Raw genomic sequence first — 20,256 nt, 5'->3', positions numbered from 1 at the left:
AGCGAGTTCATAGTTTGTTTGTAAAAGATCTGAAATAAATCTTTTGAGTTGTGAAAGGTTTGAAATAAATCTTTGGTAACCGGTTTTTGAAATAGTATTGAGAAAATGAATTTAAAAATCATTTTCTTGCCAAGTTATATGGAAACGTTGTGCTTGTAACACGTTATGTTCATAAAACCATGTATTTGTAATGTTCGCATAACCGTCAATGCCCACCCTGACCTTGACTCTATACCCCCATAATTCTTTGGATTTGTATAAAACATGGTAGTTAATTTGTATGAACTAAAAGTTTCCGTAAGTATAAAATCCCTGGTATGTAGCAGTGTAAGGGGACTTGTGATCACCAATGGTTTGCAAGGCCACTGACATATGTGAAGTGCAAATAGGGAGACTCAAACCTAGCAGATTTCGCCACGGCAAAGTATGTGGACAAAGTCACCCCACGGTCCGTTTCTAGTTTGGCCGGGGGCTGGGCTCGCTACACCCAGGTAGATCTACCGCTCCTGTCCCTCGGTCCCTCCATGAGGACTAATGGCCCCATGTTGTTCCTATCCACTCACATGATCGTATAACACCTCCTTACGTTAACCATACCATGTAAAAATTTTTCGTAATTACTGTAACATATATTCCACCTCAGCCACCCTGGCTGAGCCTCCCCAGCCACCCTGACTGAGCTTTCCCAGCCACCCTGACTGAACTTTCCCAGCCACCCTGACTGAACCTTCCCAGCCACCCTGACTGACCCTTAGTTATGAAAATCATTCATATTTCGAAAATAAGCATTTGTTTTGTAAAAACCGGTATGTTTAGTATAAACCTTTCGTAAATCGTTTAAGTTTCTCGAAATCCATTCGTGATATGATTTAGAAATACGAGTTTTGTTCAAAACTTTGTATGTTTCTGAAAATTGTGCATGTCTTTCCACCCCGAAAACATTTACAAAAAGAATGTAAAACAGTAGTAAAAAGTGGGGGTTATGAACTCGCCTGAATATTCCTGTGCAAAGCTAGCTAATTACGACTTCGATGATGCCGTTTCCAAGATGAGATTCGCTAGCGTGCATCCTACAATATTCCTAACACGGAATATCTAATAAGTTTCTAAGCAAAAACGGTAACTACGTGTTACCGAGCTCTACCAAATCGTTAATGGAACGATTCAACGGTATGTTGTTAACTTAATGGAAAAGATTAAGTTATACGTGTTAAGTCTCGTTTAATGTTAGCAGCAATTTAATAAGTCTTGAAAAAGACTTAGTTTCCGAGAGACTTAAAATAAATAAATAAATATTTATATAAAAATATATAAATATATCGTTATCATCGCGCTAGACGTCTCGATTAGTCGTACGTGTATAAAAAGAATATTTTTATGAAAATATCATATAACAAACTCGTATCGCGCTTCGTATGAAAATAATATATAATAACTTGTATTATATACATCACGTCTTGTGTATATTTGCCATAATATACGTATACGCCGTCTAGGCGTATAAAATAAATATAACAGTAATATTTATTTTGTAAAAGAATCGTCGACTTGTATTGAAAAATAAATATATAACTATATTTATTTATAAAAGGATGCGAGTTCGTTTGGAATAAATATATAAATTATATTTATTTTTATAAAAGGATTCGCGTTGTATGGTATTCGAAACAGATATGTGAACTATATTTATTTTGTAAAACGAATACGAGTTGTTTGGCGCTTGACATAAATATATAAAATATATTTATTTTATAAAAGTATTGTCGTTTTCGTTTGTGATAAAGCGTCGTCGAAAGTGATATACATATTTATATTAGTTATCATAAAAGTCGCTTTTCAATAAAACATGTTTTGCTTTTACGGGTTTTCTCGAAAAACGGGCAGAGTTTCCTCTGTTTTTGGACGCCCCGACAACACAGGTTGTCGTTATTTTATCAAAATTCAATCCAAGACTCAACAATATTCAAACATTATAAACAATGTTTATGTAAGTTGTGTCTAATATGTAAAAATGTAAAGTATACGTAAATCGATTGGTTCGAGCTCGTTTATCACGTGTAACATAAAAAAAAACATAATTATTAAACCGCCGTTAACTTTTACCAAGTTTCTAATGTCGTGACGCCAAAAAGGGTTGGCTGAGTTGACCGAGTTGACTCGGTTTGACCGAGTCAACCCGAACCACGAACCGAACCGCCTTGATCTAGCCGCTTGACCCGAACCGGCTGACCCCGACCGACTGAGTTGACTCGTACCGAGCCGAATCTGACCCGAACCTCCACTGAGCTAACCGGACCCGATCTGAGACGAGACTGAGCCTGAAATACCCGAACCCTTGACCAAGACTCGAACCAAAACGAAACCACAGCTAACCCGAACCGAGCCGTTGACCCGTGCTGTTGACCGACTGTCCTGTTGACCCGAACTGGAGAACTCATCGGATAAAGACACGGACCGTCGGACCGGGTCTCCGACCACCGGGTCGAGTCTCCGAATGCCAGACCGAGTTGCCTACCACTGCTGTCGTTACTGTTGAGCTCCGCCGTCCCTCTCTTTCTCCGATTGATCTCTCTCTCTCTAACTTTCTTCTCTCTCGGTCTCTCTCTTTTTCTCGACTGACCGTCGCTCACCACCACCCGTCGTTGGTGGTGGTGGTCCGTTGCTGACCGAAACAAAGAAGGGGGGGTGTGGGTATTATAAAGGATAGAAATAGAACCCGGTAGATGGCGTCACTCCGGTTGCCGGAGCCGGAGCTGGAGAAGAGAGATGAGAGTAGAGCAGGTTCTTGTTTGTGATGAGTTTGATTCCTCTGTGTGTGTCTGTATATGTATAGATCGAGAGGGGAGAGATGAGGGCAAGTGAAAATGTGTTTTGTTTTAGGTTTTGTGTTTCTATTTGTGTGTGTATCGAGAGAGAGGAGAGTGGGTAATTAAGTTGTCTATGTTTTGATTTGTGGAGGGGTATGGACCCTTAATATAGAGATGTAGAGAAGAGATCTTGTAGAGATTTCAAAAAATCTTGAATAGATTTTATTCAGATTTTCTATAGATTTGAAAAGATTTTTGTAAGATTTACAAGAAAAACTTGTAGTAAAGATCTAATATATTATATGTAGGTTTAGGCTTGCGGATTTTGGGTTTGGGCCCAGGGCCCACAAGCCCATTTCGTGTGTAAGTGGTCCGTAATTCCTACGAGACCCGTTGTCAAAACCCGACGTCATAAAAATGTCGAAATTTGTTGTTTTAAAATAAAAAAGACGCAACGTAGTGTCGGTAGTGCGTGTGACGTGCTTGATCGTCGCTTATGGTACAAATTCGCGAAAATTCCGTAGAAGACACCGTTCACTGTATAAATCCGTTTTTCGATCCGGTTTCGACTACAGTAGCAAAACTTCATTACGGAGCTAATTATAGCGTAAAAATTTAATATTTGTCGGCGTTGTCAGTATTTTGTACGATATCGGTTTCAATCCGTTGTCGCTTAACGTTTAGCATGTTTCTCCGCACATCACCGTTCACGCACTGTATAGTCGGACAGACGTTCCTAGGCACTCCAAAGGCCTAATTAAGTTAATTCGCGCTGTAAACACTATTTATTATCGCGTTAATTATCTGTTAATCACGTAATTAAGATCCGTAAATTACCGGTTGTCACATATGTTTTGGGGAAAAAAAAAGGGGGTTGAGAATAATACCCGTAAAAACCGGGCATTAGTGGAGTGGTGGGATAAGGAGAAGTTGGGGTGCTTGGTGGCATCGGATAATATCCAGGCTCACCCGTACGCGGGTCTCACCAATATCGGTCTTCTTGCTCGTTGTTTTGCAAACTTTGCTAAAATGGATTGATCGGGTCCCATGGGTTTGGGTTGTTGGGAAACATTGTAGAGAATGATGTAAAAAAAAGTGTAGAGAATGGAATTTAAAAAGGTAGAGAAAGTGTAAAGAATGGTATAAAAATGTAGAGAATATTGGGTATTTATAGGATTAATTTATAAAAAAGGAAATTAATTTTTTTTTAAATTGTTAACGTTCAAAGGTAACAAAAACAATAACTTTCCTCGTTCTTCGCGAAACCAGCTCGTTACCACCATGGAGCCTCCCTTATAGCGCCCCTTCTTGAATGGCTCGGTGTGGAGGTATAGCGCCGGGTGGCGCTATAGATGGTGAGCTGGCCCTAGTGGCGCCTCCGTATCCTCCGGCCTAATGGAATGGAGAAAGTTATTCCTATGGTGAAGGATAAATCTTTAGAGAGAATAATCACAGAATTCTATCTAGAAATAAGTCACATAATAAATAGGAAAATAATTAGAAGAATCATGCAATATTTTCCTTAATATGCCCCCGCAAGATGGAGGATCCGTCAGAGACTCCAATCTTGGATCGTAAGCTGTGAAAAGGACCTCGTCCCAGCGGTTTGATAAGCATGCAGCAAGTTGGTTGGCCGAGTGTATGTGAGGAACCTTCAACGAACCATTAGTTACTTTTCCCAAACAAAATGGTAGTCGAGCGCCACATGTTTCATACGCGAGTGCTATACTGGGTTGCTGTATAGATAGGTAGCACCAGCATTGTCACAAAGTAATGTAGGTGGTTTTGTCATGTTCAAACCAAATTCAAATAAAAGACTCTGGACCCAAGAGAGTTCAGCCGCACCTTTTGCTAATGCTTTATACTCTTCCTCTGTGGAAGATCTAGAAACCGATTTTGCCAAGAGATGATATTAGACCCGAGATAGGTGATATACGCAGTTGTGGAATGACCATCATCGGTAATTCCACTCAGTCAGAGTCGGTGAAAGTTATGAGGGTTATGGTGAGCTATGGTTGAGAAACAAGCCATGATGGATTGTGCCTTTTAGATGACGAAGAACACATTTTAAGCCTTGCCAATGAAGTTGAGTGGGGGCGTGCATGTATTGGGACAACTTATTGACTGCAAATGAGATATCGGGTCGAGTAAAGGCGATGTATTGTAGAGAACCCACCAATTAGTGGTATGGTGTGGGACCAACACGAGGTGAGCAAATCGATGGGAGAGAGCGTTTCGATGGAGTTGAGAGGGGTGGCAATGGTTTTAGCACCATCCATTTTGAATTTGGTGAGAATATTTTGGACATGAGCATGTTGGGATATGAATAAACCATTGGTGATGGAGCTGATACCAACAAACTGCGATGCCATCCCCTTCTGAAAAGAAAACCCTCATAATGAACTCTATCAATCAATCAATCATACCCAGTAAAATCCCACAAATAACAAAGCTATTTATAGGGTCTGGGGAGGGTGGGATGTAGGCACACCTTACCTTTACCTTTAGGGACAGAGAGGCTGCTTCTAGTGAGACCCTCGGCTCCAAAACACCCAAGAAAGAAATAAATAGAACATGAGGGGTGTGTGTGTGTGTGTGTGTGTGTATGAAGCTACCAATGTAACATGAGTGGTGAAAGAGTGCATGGTAAACAAGACAAATATAACAACACAAAACAGCCTATACACATAGTTACATATCTACGACCATATACTACACCTAAAAACACAATTGTACCCTCTCCTAGAAATCATTAACCTTAATCCTACGTCTCCACGAGCTCCTATCATGGATCATGTTCTTAGAGAGGTGCAATCTTTGCAAATCCTGCCTAATCCGCTCATCCCAAGTAATTTTGGGTCTGCCTCTACTCCTCCTACCCTCCACCTCGAGAGTTTCAACCACTCTAACTGGCTCTATCATCTGCCTCCTCTTCACATGCCCAAACCATCTCAATCTTCCCTCCTTTATCTTATCTGATATACTAGCTATTTCTAACCTCTCCCTAAAAAAAACATTTCTTATCCGGTCTAACCTTGTGTGCCCACACATCCCTCTTAGCATTCTCATCTGTGCAACCACTCTCTTTCTCTCTCTACAACCCAGTTTTTTTGTCATCTAACACCTTCAACATCATCATCACCGATTCATCATCTTCATCACGTCGATTCATCATCATCGATTATCACCGGAAAACAAAAGAAAATGTGACATTTTGATAACATCTTCGATCTGATACTACTCTATTCATCACTCTTATTCTCAACATAACATCTTCATCACTCTTATTCTCAACATAACATCTCCGATCTGAAATAGAGATGAGCCGTAGCTGCCGGAGTCGTCGCCGGCGAGGGGCGTCGGCCCTCCTTCTCTCCCTCGTCGTTCTATCTCTCTTGCCTCTCTCTCCCTCTCTCGTTCGTTCACCGCCGGGGCTCACCGTCGTCGCCTCCCACGGCGGCACCGCCTTTCTGACGAGCATTGGCGGAGAACAACCACCCTCATTTCTCTGTTTCAAGACCTGAGCTACGATGGTGGTGACTGGTCTTAGGGTTTCAGCTGATGCAAACGACAATGGTGGTGGCTAATTACAGCTGTGCTTTTAACGTTTTTTATGCAAGTTGTTATCTTTTAGGTCAGAACTTTGTTTTTTTTAGGGTTTCCCCTGCTGAGACAAAGTTCCTTTTCATGGCAGGTGGGGTGGTGATGGATGTAGATGGTGGTGGTAGGTGGAAGCGAGAGAAGAAACAGATCTGTGGAACTTGGGAAACGTCTCAGCAGTAAACAAATTCATTAAAAATATTTGGGAAACGTCTCTGCTTGGGAAATGTCTCAGCATGGGTTTTTGCAGAGTTCTGAAATATGTCTGCTGTTTCCAAAGTTCTGAAACGTCTCAGCATCACTTGTGGACACGTGGCTTTCGGTGGGTGGCTATTCTTTAGGACGTTTCAGGCTTGAGGAAAAGTCTTATGGAGCCGTTTGAATTGGCTATTCTTGAAACTTGGGAAAAGTCTTGGCTATTTTGGCTATTTCCCCAACCATGTTCCCGAGTTTCATTTAACAGGGGGAGGGGAGAGGAAAGGGAAAAAAATATGACCAAATATGACCATATATTCATCCTCTCAAATTAGAGAGATTAAAAGAGAAAATTTTCCTTCCCCTCACCTCCCCTCCCCTGTTAAATGAGTCGGGAACATAGTTTAAAAACATTAAAAGAATAACAAATTCAAAGAATAACAAATTCATTTGTTTTTATCCTCAGTAGTATGATATCATTAACCATTTATAGTGCATTTCCAGAAGCAAGTACCATTCACCACCACTGCTATGGCTTCAACCGAGCAACCGCCGAAGAAGCGACGACCACCGTACGACCCGTCGCAACAACCACCAACACCACCACCTCCGGTATCAACACCGTCACCGGTGGTTCAATCGGACGCCAATGCACCTTCTACAACCTTTACTCCGGAACAAATCGTTCAAAAACGGAGAAATCAAGAGGAAATTAAGAACTTTTACGAGTCGTTTAAGCAGCTTAAGGACTGTGTTAGTCAGAAGGATGCTGTTGTTATGCCTGAACTTGAACAGGCTTTTCTAGCCCTAATTTCTTTCTCCAGAGGTACAATTTTTAATTTTTTTTTTTATATTTCAAAACCCTAGAATTAGGGTTTGGAACTTTGGATGGTTAAATTGAGCATGTATAAGTAATAATTTGAGGAATGTTGAGTACATTACATGATAGTGTTTGATTATGCTTTAGGATTGTAATTATTACTGTATGTGATGTTGATTATTATTATATGAATCTGTATTGAATTGATATACCACCAGGATTGTTCAATTGGGGGTATTTATATGAGTTTGATGCAGTTCACAAGTTTCTTCTGCATACAATTTTGAAGGTGTCATTTTGAGGAAAAGGATCTTTAGAAAACTTGAAAGATATTAGAAAACTTCGAGAAAACCACTTCTTAACAAGTTTTTTTTTTCTTTCTATATTTTTCATTCTTTTATATATGTTAATGTTAGAAGTGGAAATTAAAAAGAAAATAAAAAAAATACATGTAGATCGACAAGCAACATATGTATATATCATATGTGTACCTTCGCAAGCTACATACATGTAGCTCGTCAATCTACACATATTTTTTAACTTTTTTTTATTTTCCACAATACTAATCTCATAATTAAAGGAAATGAAAAGTAAAAAATAAAAAAAATTGATTGGTTGATAGTAGTTTTATCGGTTTTTAATGGTTGAAATGAACCTACCCTGTCAATTTGAAGGGTTTTGATGCTTCTCAAAGACATCTTTTCAATTGTTTTTATTATTGAAGGTGGAGAATAGCTTTAAATAGGCAAGAATATACTAAAGATGTAGTTAAGCTTGAGCAAAACATAAAGAGAACGAATGAAATAGACAAATGTCATAAGAAACTTACACTACTATGATGCCCATCTATGATCTCTTGATATATGAAAGTTAACCTTAATGCGCTTGGTATTGTCGTAGAAACACTTAATGTCATAAGAAACCTAAACTAATATGATATCTGCTTATGATCTCTTGATACATGACAGTTAACCTAAATGCATTTGGTACTGTTGTAGAAAAACATGACTTTTGGTTGTACGGATGACTGATTATGATGATATATTTCTTTCTAGTATATGATAACATGAGTATAATTCATGTTTGTGGTGCAGCATGTACGAGTGTTCAACGTCTTGTAGCAGAATTCGTCCCAAAATATGCATCATATTGTCCCACCGCTCTCGAAGCAGCAGCAAAAGTTTGTATCAATATACACAACTGGAGCATAGCAGTTGTAGGAAAAGGCATCGATGCTGACGTTTTCTTATACGGAACTGCTAAAATCTGTATATTCGGTCTTGCTAACATCTGTGTTGTTGCTTCATCAGAGATGCCAACATCTTCCGTTATTCAAGGCATATGTTCAGCCGTATTTCGAGATGTACTAAATTTCCTCATTTCTTCCTTAGAAGGACAAGATATATTCCAGATTGTAAATAAAGACGATTTCGACGTGCATGAGTTTCCGAAGACATATGCGGAGCTTAAAAAGAAGTTTTTTCGTGATGATGATGATGAGGAGGAATCTCCTGTCAAATTGTCGAAATATCGTGCCGTATGTATTCTGTGGATTTTCTTTATGTGTCCTAGAAATTCGCTTGCCGCTTGCTTTGAGCTTTGCGGTTCCGATTCGACAGATGCTGGTCCGAATGGAGGACAATATTTTCTTAACCAGGTGACAGCTAGACTTGACGGGCAGGTTTTAATAGACGACAATCTTCCTGAAGATTCATCGAATGGGTTTAAAAGATGCTTACTGAGTCTGGTATGATTTAAATATATAACTAGTATTTTGATCCGTTGAAACTTATAGTAACTCGAACTTATACCGTCAAATATTTGACCTGACTCGTTTTCGAACAACATTTACGTCAAAACGTAGACCAACTGAAAACACACATATATAGTAACTCGAATTCATACCGCCTAGTGAAAACTTATTATATTTAACTCGACTCATTTCCGAACAAAACGTAGACCAACAAAAAACGTACATAAAAAAAGCACGAAAACATACTATATTTGACCCACGTACATAAAAATAAGCACGTAAAAGTTAAAACTTGAGGGGGGTCAAAATGACATTCTACAAAGTTTTTAGAAAGCTGAGGGGGTGTAAGTGGCAATGCTAGGGGTTGAATACACAAAGAAAAAAAACTATGGATTGGATGGCATTGTGTAAACATGGCAAAGAAAACAATAAAAAATAGATATATAATTACAAATCTCACTTTCGTTTTGTCTTAACATTTCATGCCTGTAACTTTTATCGGTTATCTTGTTTAATCTTCTTAACAGATTCTTGATGACGACCCGTCTATGAAACAATGGATATTCTCAACGGCAAAAAGTATTATCAAGACAGCTTCCCCTAACGTTGTGTCGGCCGTTACCTCTGCTTTCGAGAAGGTATTCGAATCATTTACGGAACAAGTGAATGCACATGATAAACAAGTAGACAGCAATGTAGATGATCAGCTATCGGCTTTGCATCTGGAACACCATGGCTCAATAGCATCCGAAACCGATTTACGAGAAAACACCGGTTCTAATAACAGTGTGGACCACAGAGAGTTATCTCGGGCCAGCTCATCAACACCCAGTACCGTTCATGCCAGCTCATCAACGCCACAGGAAAATGATGCACCTGTTTTGAACGTGTCGACTGGAGGGCAAAGTAGTAATTTCGAATCACCTAAACATCATTTTCTGAGTTGGCATTGTGATGGGGATCGAGCTGCAATGGATATTTATCCCGCTTCGAGTCATCTTTGGTTGGGCTCGGTGGGTCCAGAGGCATCCGAGCCACAAATACGGTATCAGTTTGAACGGTTCGGTCCGATTAATAAACTTTTATACGTTCCTTTCAAAGGGTTTGCAGTGATCGAGTATCGAAACATTATGGATGCAATAAAGGCTCGGGAAGTTATGCGCGGGCGATCTCTGTTCGGTGCGTGTCTTATTATAAAGTTTTTGGATATCGGGTTAGGTACGCGCGGTGATACGAACGGTGTGGCGGTTGGGTCTTGTTGCCATGTGTATGTTGGAAACATTTATAGTCAGTCAGATAAGGATGAGATATTATATGAATTAAGAAAAAATGTGTTTAAGGGCCCACTAGGAGTTACCGACCTTGTGAATGAAGGTGCGTTGTTGATGGAATTTGGGACTCCTGAAGAAGCTGCGATGGTGATGGCGTTTCTGAGACAATATCGTAAGGAAAAGCGGGATTTTTATTCATCGTCTGTTGATAGATCGAGTCATGGATCTTGTCCCCCTCATGTTGATATGCGAAACAGTAATCTTGGAAATGGTGTTGCTAGTTCGCCTCATGCTCAAAGTGTTGTTGGATTCAGGTACGAGATTACTTGTTCTCTTGAAATTATTAACAAAGAAGATGGATTTGATATCATAATATACATGCAAAAATGTTGTTGATTAGTTCCTCGTATTAGCATAAAAAAACTTAGATTTTCACTTGCTCCTTTAACTACGCTGTTTTTGTTCTTACGAAGATTAAACTAATGCCCTTGTAGTATCAAAATGTTAATGTATTCGTTTTTCTCGTATACTCTGACTCTGTAGTGTTTATTTGTGTCAGTGGTTTATTTTTGTTCTCCTCTAGTGTTGTTAATAGCGCTCATAGCGAGCGCTATAGCGAATAGCGTAGCGTAGCACTCATGTGTTGCTATTTGATTTTGGCGTTTCCATAGCAGGCAAATAGCAGGATTTTAGTTTTTTTTTTAATGTAAATAGTGGGATTTTATAAGTATAAGATAGCAGGATTTTAGGTTTTTTGTTAAGCATACATATAAAACAGCGTATAAAACAACTTATTTGGATATAATATACTTAGAAAACATTTCTAAATTTTCTCCTAGTGTGTCGCTAAACATAAGATAGTGCCCGCTATTTCATTGCTATCGCTACGTAGCGTATAGGTAGCTTGTCGCTATCGTCCGCTATACGCTGTTAATAACTATGCACTCTAAGTCCTCTCATTACTTTCCTTGTTTAGTTATTTGTATAACAGGAGACTAGGAGTATTAACATTAGGGTTTTTTTTTTTTTTTTTATATTAATGATTTTGTAGCTTATAGGACAACAAATTGGTTGTACGCCACTTATTCAGTTAATCAGTTACTTGAATAACCAGTAATTCAAATGTGTAGGTTTATAGTGATTACAAAACATCTTCTCATATGTATTATGTATTATAATCTTTTAATAATCATCTTATTTGATTGGAAATAAACCACTTTACCATCTCATGTTTTACCACAATGTTCATGAACCATATCATAAGATATATTTGGCCGTGTGTTTCAGCAGTCATTATGGACCCCACAACGCTAACACCATGGAGCTAACATCTCCAAGAATGAACATGGTTAATCAAGGAGCCTCAATGCAAAGTGGATATCCATTCCAACCAGGTTCTTTAAAAATTTAACGACTTATGAGTTATGGCAATACCATTTGAGTTAAATGCCATTATAGTCCCTGTGATTTGGGCCATTTTGCCAGTTTAGTCCAAAGGTTTCATTTTTCGCATGTGGGTCCAAAAAGGTTTCACCGTTGCCATTTTAGTTCACTGGGTTAACTTCATCTATTTTTTCTGTTAACGAGAAGGGCAATTCGGTCATTTTATAGCTACATATAAAATGACCGAATTGCCCTTCTCGTTAACAGAAAAATTGGATGAAGTTAACCCAGTGGATTAAAATGGCAACGGTGAAACCTTTTTGGACCCACATGCGAAAAATAAAACCTTTGGACTAAACTGGCAAAATGGCCCAAACCACAGGGGACTAAAATGGCATTTAACTCATACTATTTCTAATGAATTTATCTTAACTTTGGCGTTTGTTTTTCTGATAAATTCATAGGTGCCCCTGAACAAAGTTGGACGCATTCAACACCAATGCACGCGCATAATTACGCACCATCACAACCAATGCCCCCGTCTTCATACCATAGACCCGTGTATTATCCTCCAAATAGTTCATGGGATCCACATGGCATGTCTTATAATAATGCTGTAGCACCTCCTTTCATACCCGCTTCTGTGACCCCACTGGCTCAAATACAAACAAATTCGTTGCCACATCATGATCACATGTTTTACGTGCCACCAGGACCACCAGGTCCGCCGCCATTGGCTGCCATACCCACTCCTCAACCACCGCCTAACATGCCGCCTCCGTTACCGCCTCACCAGAACATGCCACCCGGTCCACCTATGCCACCTCCGTTACCTATTCATCCTGAATATCCACCGCCATTGCCACCATGTCCACCTCCTTTTCTCGAGACTCAACCGCCTCCGCCACCTCCACCAACCGAATCTTCAACGGTGGGAAGTGGCGGATACTGGCAGGGCATGTTGAGTAAAAGCGGGGTCCACTATTCTGCAATACACGCGCGTAGACTGCATTCCGATGTATGCAACTATGGAGATAATTTCTCAGAGCCTGCAGAGTAAGTAAGCTTTTTCTAACATACTAGCACTCACTAGTTTTTGATGATATATATTCTGTTTTGCAGATGGCCCACTAAACTAGACATAACAAAGCGGACTGATTATAAACATGTGATGTCTACATTTTCTAGCACCCCACCACATAAAGTGAGTTCCCGTCTCTTATTACTTTTTTTGTTACTCTTGTTCTTCATCAGTGTTTGCTATTTTTGCAATGTCAAACTTTATTTCCTGAACAAAGTAGCTAATTGGCATATTTTGTCATGTGAAATCTCGGTGTATACTTGTTGGTTAGTATGGAGCAAGAGACTGGCCGCCTACTACTGGATATTGGACCAATCGTTAATGAATAATCTAAATAGCATATAATTATGTTTCCGACATGGATAAAAATCTTTTGGAATTTCAAACTATAAAGCTTAGCTGTTTAATTGACGTCCGTAATAGAAAGAAGTGTATCCGAACCTTAATGCTAATGTTTAAATTATGTCTGGTGTATTTTCTGTGATCACTTTATTCTTTAGTTAGTTTGAGGTGGGTTTTTTTTTTTTTTTTTTGTTTTTTGTTTTTTGTTTTTTGTTTTTTGTTGGTCATGTACACTAGAGATGCTCTACTTATATGCTTCTAATCCTAGGCTAGTTTTGTGTTTGAAGATGATAAAAGATGGTGTTTGCTACTTTCTTTTAACTGATGATGTCTATACAAGATCATTCAATGCAAGTTTTAGTACAAGGAAATAGTATGAATGGAAGAAGTGTGGAAATAGCTTATAGTGCCATTTAAGGAAAACCATATATAGTTGGATTTGCTTAGGACTTTTATTCTTGAGTGGTTTGCGAATCAACTAGTTTGGCGAATAATGGAAAACCACCAGGATAGGAACACTTCTATGATTGGTTTCAGATATTAAGAGGTAAATTTTTGCTAGGAAGGTGTCGAGAAGCATGGAAATGGAAAATCTGTAGGGATATATAATCACACACGATGGTCGTAAATCATAGTTATGAGAAAAGTAGTTGTGGTGAAAAACAAGATTCTACACATAATTGTGGTGAAAAGTAGTTAGTGGCTTTATGAATTCATGCGAAGTATTTGTAAGTGAAAATTGGGCCAAAAGAGCTATATGGGCTTGGCCCATAATCCTAATTATCTCATGAATTTCACCTTGGAGAACCTTGTCAAGGTGGTCATGCTCTCGGTCTTTTGAATGTATAATGGTTGCTTGATTGTTGAACGACAAATCAAAATCTGGAAGGTGGTTACCGAAAACAAATGCATTTTTTAGATGATGAAATTTACCTAGGTGCATGAATTTTATGGATATAAAGGCAAGTTAAACAAATGCATTAGAGAGAGAACTTGACAAGGCCTTTATGAAAAAATGTTGCGATTAGCCGATCGCTTTGAAAGGCTTTGGTGAGAAGGAAACATGTGAAAAGAAGGTTTAGGGAACATGGGCGTTGGAGAGAGGCATCGACTCGTATGGTTAAAATACTGTCTTTATATTGTAAGGGTGCATTAGCTATGTTACACGATTTTGAAAGTGGAAACATTTTTGCACAAATATGTTTGTTTACTTGCCTCAGTCTAATTCGAGGCTCGCAACGAATGAATGGTTTAAATATGGTGTTGGTTATAGTTACACTTGAACGTGCACCTAATGAGTCAATCAACGATGCGTGTTTTGGGTCATGATAAGTAAGAGTCAACAAACTAATCAAGAATCATGAGATATCATGTGATATAAAGAGAATATAAATGTATTGCTGTATTGGTTGCTTGGTGCTTCGTTACATCTAATTACAAGGAGGATACGATACGAATGATTACAATGTAGATTAGCCATTTATAGTATTTTCAAGATTTACTTGTGATGTACAAGTGATTTTGCCCTTAAGACGTTATTTTTCTCCAACTATATGTCAAGATGGAATACGTAGACTTGTTAACAACAAGGTGAGTTAAGGTTATAGTTATGTTGCAAAGGGCGTGTGAGGCGTGATAAAAGACAGGCACGATGAGCTGCTAAGAAAGGCGATGGTTAGGCGAGTGCTATGGTCAAGCGGGCCTAAGTGAAATGATGATTCATCTAACTTTACAAGTGAAATTGAAAAGACGAACTTGTACAACTTCAAAGAGAGGAAATGAGGAAAGTTTAGAGCGACAATCCTTCTCTTCTATGCTGCAGGGGTTGTTTGAACTCTTTGGGCTTTAATCACCCAAACTCTTGTTTAATTAGGAAGAATGGTTTTAACATGTTCATTAGCTAGATGATTTCTATGTCTGTCACATTTTTTTTAATGTCTGGTGTACGTTTGTTCCCACATACGTGATTTTTTTTGTGATTGGTCAACACACGAGCTTTTGTGGCTATAGGTGTGTGTTTGACTCACGCCCCGCTTGCGGTATACTCATATAATGTATATATGTGTGGGAGCTCCGGGGGGGGGGGGGCAAAAGTGAAAGTGCACTAATTTTAACGTTATTTTACTAATTTCGTGAAAATAATGTTAAAAGAGGGGGATGGTTAATCATGTATCATGTGGTGGTGTTGATAGCCGAAAGACGAGGGGGTACATGCACTAATCGGCGCTTGTCTCAATTGTTGAGTGTTATGTGCCTTATGTCCAAGGCTTGATGCAAAACTGCTATCGAGCCGGGGGTCTCATTGGAAGCAGCCTCTCTATTCCTACGGGGTAGAGGTAAGGCTGTCTACATCTCACCCTCCTCAGACCCTACCTTAGCTTTGCTATTGGTGGGATATACTGAGTATGATGATGATGGTGATGAGGTGTGTGTTTGACTATCTTAGTGTTGTAAAAATTGCCTAGCGCCTGGTGGGGTACCGACTAGCGATTTATCGGCATTTCTAGGATTAATCGTATTGGAATTTTATATGTAATTTTTCAAACATATATATATATATATATATATATATATGAATATAATACTTCAAAATTAACAAGAATAATTCAAATCTCACATAGTATAGTTCAAATATTTGAAACATGATCTAATCATAAGCCATGAAATCTTCCACCGAGTCTACATCAACCAAGGAATCCAATCAATCTTCAAGATCTGCCACTTCAACTCTAAACTTCTGATGAGACTTGAGAAAGCAGTCAGAAGTCGCAAGCTAGTCAGCCCAACGATGAGAGAATGACGAAATCGCACACACACTTTAGGATTAGGTTTTATTAAAGTTTGGGCTTTTAGTTTTGTGTTATTAATTTTGTGGGCTTTTCCTTACTTTTGGCCCGGAAATATAAGACCTTGAAAATAGGTGCTATGACCGCTATCTGGGAATCAAAATAGCGGTCAAATAGCGGCCAATAGCACCGATAATATCAGTTCCGCTATTATGGACCGCTATTTTACCCGATTAGACACACACACACACACACAAAAGAGCAAATGAAACACATTGTTGGACTAATCTAGTCAAAGTCTAATAGTTGAAGGGGTATAAGCGTCTTTCAGTTGGGCTATTTGTTTAAGGAGTTTTTCTTATTTATGGAGTCATGTTTTTGGAGTTTTGGGTCAAGATTGAGTCTTTATTAGGAATAACCTTTGTCCACGACTGCACTTTTAGAAAGTAGGCATATGATAAATCCTATGTTGAGGTGGATAGAGTACAGAGTAGTAATTGTTAAAGAATTCGATGGAACAAAATACTTACCGTATAAGGAATACAAGACAATTTAGATACAAAGAGGTCTACAATTAGTAATTTTTTGCCTCGTTCTATAAGAGGAGACCCATGTTAGACGGCTTTATTATGCAAATTGGATTTTGTAACGGCCCAATCCCAAAGTTATAGACTAGCCCAATAACTTGATCTCAACATAAAACCGAGGTAACAGAAAGTTAAGCCCACAACTTTAATTTTTAAGGTGCTCAAATTTCTGTTCTTGTATCCACGTGGAATGAGTTATTACATGTTCCTTAACAGTGTTGTCAATAGCAAGTATCACGCTCGCTATAGCGTTTAGCATGGCGATGCGTCAATAGGTCGCAATCTGATTTTGGCGCCTCCATGGCGTGAAAATAGCGAGATTATAGGTTTTTATGTTTTTTCTTTGTTTTAATATAAATAGCAATAGTATTTACCTATAAAATAGCAGGATTTTCGTTTTTTTTAATATACATATGAAAACAGCGTATTTTGATAAAATACACATATAAAATATTTCTATAAGTTATCTTCTAGTGTATCGCTAAACCTAAAATAGCTCCCGCTATTTCGTCACTATCGCTACGTAGCGTATAGGCAACATAGTTGTTAATAACTTAATATGCTACATAGCGAAGAGCGATAAATAGCGATACACTGGATTTTTTAAAAAAAAAATTTATATGTAAATTATATCAAAATACCCTAGCATATACTCTATTTTACTTGTATATTTAACAAAAATCTAAAATCCAACTACTTTATAGCTATATTCAATTGCTATTTATATTTAAAAAAGAAGAGTAAAGGCAGCTATCTATCGCTGCAGACCGTATAGCGAGCATGGACCAATACGCCACAATATTCGCTATAGCGATCGTAGTGATCGCTATTGACAACTATGATAGGCAACTTGCCGATATCGTCCGCTATTCGCGGTTAACAACTATGTTCCTTAATGACTCTCGTTTATTGCCCATATTTTGTCGTTTATGCTATTGTTATTAATGAATCGAGATATTTTTGATACGGACATTGCCACACAAGAGGTTTGTGTAATCTAGTATAATTAACAAGCAGGATTTATCCCCCTGTTAGAAAATACTAATTATAGTGGTAACCAACTAAAGTCGAAGGATTTCATTGTTTTCAAAAGTTTAATTTTAAAGTTTTAGAATTAGAGAATTATTTGGTATGATTCGGAAGGAAACAATGTAAATCCTTATAAAGAATCGCTGTCCTGATGGATTGGTAGTCGTATTTAGCAAATATCATTTGATTTTATAAATTTCTGTGGAAATTTTATACCTTAGTGTGTTCTTTCTATGAAGAGGTTACGGAAACTAAATTCTTAGTAGCCGAGAGATGTATTATAATTATTATATTGTTTTTTTTCTGTTTACTGTTAAAGTATTATTGATTGACTAATGGACTAGATGGACTCGGATCATTTGCTAATAACAAGTTACTTTTTTTTAATATATATACATACATATATAAATGTAGATTTTTCGGATATTAAGCCTGCACTGAGTAATGTAATTTAATTATCGCGTGTGATGCAGAGAGAGGTATGTCAGCTGCTCCCGGATTCTTCTGGTGACCAAAAAGGCGTAAGTAGATTCTCTTTATTGTTCCCTTATACTTATGGTATATGCATGTCAGCGTGATGACATCATAATCAATCATATTCTTTTGTGCAGTTTCAGGATTTTATATCATACTTGAAGCAGCGGGAGTGTGCAGGAGTTATCAAGATTCCAGCTACAAAAACCGTCTGGGCAAGACTTCTATTCATCCTCCCGTACTCCCAGGAGACGTGTTCTCATCTCTCTGTCACTCCCGAGACCTCAGACTGCTTAATCGCGCTTGTTTTACCTAAAGAAACGAATTTTGAATGGGTATAATTACCTAAAAAACCCCATTTCTCGAGCTGGATTTTGCATATGAAGATTTTGGGTTTTCGGCAAAATGGTAATTATGTCCACCATATGGATGTCAATGTCTTTGTATATACAACTTCATACACAGAAAACGTAGGTAGCTATGTTTTAGGTCTTTGATTTCCTTCTGATCGCTCAGTTGTACACCGATGTTAGCTTTCACCTTTCTTTATACTTTGATGATCTAAACATTAGCTAAAGTACCATTTTCGCTTCAAGCATTTAATCGGTCAGCAGGGGCGAAGTATAGAAGGGGACCCCGGTGGGGGGGGGGGGGTGAACTTTTCGCTCAGTAGTGTTATATATGTAGTTTTCGTATAGAAATTTTTGGGTATATACGTTTTCGACCCCCCGTCATTCGGGTCAAGCTTCGCCACTGTCGGTCAGAGAACCAAATTTGTGTATATGGATATATAATTGAAACCGTGCTGTTGTTTGGAATAGGTAACTTGATTGTGAATCAATTCATCTTATTTGCGGATCTTATAACCATAGTAACTATTTACCTGCTATGGTTAGGTTTTCATAATGGTTTTGATTATGTTAATTGTCCGCTTCGGATATTGTTAAATTCAAGCTTATTTCTTCGGTTAACAAATCTAGATCCTATTTCATGATGGAGAAATACATTACAAGTGATGTTATTTATGAAAAAAAGTGTGTTATTATTTTTAAAATATAATTTATTATTTATAAAAAAGAAAAGTGATAAAGGTTGTGTACTAATGATGGATTAGTCGTCTATGTTGTTTCATAAACATCTTTAAGTAAATTATCAAATTTTGATTTTCTTTTCACGTATACTCCGGATGATAATTATTCCGAAACAAAACAATGCACTCTAAATTGCTACAAATAGGTACTATAGAAAACGTATATCAACTAATCAGAGTGGCGCAGCGGAAGCGTGGTGGGCCCATAACCCACAGGTCCCAGGATCGAAACCTGGCTCTGATAAGAGTGGCTTCCGGTTACTTTTTTGTTTTCAAATATATTCTGTTCCAATTATTGTTTTACAGATTTCTTCTGTTAAAATCTGTCAAATATTTTTCACAACTATGTGTAACACATAATTCTTTTTTTTTTTTAAATCCTAAGTAAACATACGTGTAAAATATATCTCATGATTTGAATTAAATATTATTAAGGTTTGAATGATCCAAGCACCAAAACAAGGGTCATGTTTTCTTCTTTTAGTTCCCTATTCTTATTTTTAAAACCATAAAAACTAGAATTTTGACCCATGCCGCGTGTTACAGCGGCAACATCGTGTTTGTCATCTCATTACACGTGTAACGATGATGATATTAATGTGTGGTGCCCGTACCTAACGTTACATGTTTTTGACTTTGTTACACACGTTACGTTTGTGACATTAATATCATTATACATAGATAATAAAAAGAGTATAACGTCTTGGATGTTGCAATTTAAAATTGTAAACATAATTAAACAGCGGTGTAAAGTCGTAAACGTAATTTAGCTATTAATGTGGTTAGACATAGATAAAAAAAGTATAATATTGTGTCACACGTTACGGTTTATATAGGGCTGTTCACGAGCCGAGCCGAGCGGACCTTTTCTCGTGCTTGGCTCGTTTACAAACCGAACCGAGCGGAGCGGCTCATTTAAAACCTAGCCTCAAATCGAGCGAGCATTTTCCGAGCAGTAAATATTCCAAGCGAAGTTCGAGCGATTTGGACAACCGTGTCGCCCGATTTAAATTTGCTGAGCGAGATAGTAACAATGTT

General features: G+C 38.1%; 1 protein-coding gene and 1 non-coding gene across 3 annotated transcripts; both read left to right on the top strand.

Moving 5' to 3' along the window:
• The first annotated feature begins 7,039 nt into the window (after positions 1 to 7,039).
• On the top strand, positions 7,040 to 18,726 carry LOC110872581. Of its 2 annotated transcripts, none has more exons than XM_022121400.2 (8): positions 7,040 to 7,428; positions 8,517 to 9,169; positions 9,703 to 10,760; positions 11,737 to 11,840; positions 12,294 to 12,885; positions 12,952 to 13,033; positions 18,128 to 18,175; positions 18,266 to 18,726. In XM_022121400.2, exons 1-8 carry the CDS (start codon positions 7,134 to 7,136, stop codon positions 18,467 to 18,469), a joined length of 3,036 nt encoding a protein of 1,011 aa, XP_021977092.1. In that variant the 5' UTR covers positions 7,040 to 7,133; the 3' UTR covers positions 18,470 to 18,726. The 2 variants fall into 2 exon arrangements, with proteins under 2 accessions (XP_021977092.1, XP_021977091.1); XM_022121399.2 differs by having other exon boundaries at positions 11,734 to 11,840.
• Positions 18,727 to 19,390: 664 nt separating this feature from the next.
• On the top strand, positions 19,391 to 19,462 carry TRNAM-CAU. Its single transcript has one exon. It is a non-coding gene; the product is annotated as a tRNA-Met (tRNA).
• The last annotated feature ends 794 nt before the right edge of the window (positions 19,463 to 20,256 follow it).

Source organism: Helianthus annuus, chromosome 2, assembly GCF_002127325.2.
Source record: "Helianthus annuus cultivar XRQ/B chromosome 2, HanXRQr2.0-SUNRISE, whole genome shotgun sequence".
NCBI classification, from domain to species: Eukaryota; Viridiplantae; Streptophyta; class Magnoliopsida; order Asterales; family Asteraceae; genus Helianthus; species Helianthus annuus.
This window is presented reverse-complemented; position numbering and strand designations above follow the sequence as displayed.

Coding starts and splice junctions, on each gene's coding strand:
- LOC110872581 (XM_022121399.2), top strand. CDS start 7,134: ATGGCTTCAACCGAGCAACCGCCGAAGAAGCGACGACCACCGTACGAC. Junction 7,429..8,516: donor CCTAATTTCTTTCTCCAGAG/GTACAATTTTTA, acceptor TTTGTGGTGCAG/CATGTACGAGTGTTCAACGT. Junction 10,761..11,733: donor CAAAGTGTTGTTGGATTCAG/GTACGAGATTAC, acceptor CGTGTGTTTCAG/CAGTCATTATGGACCCCACA.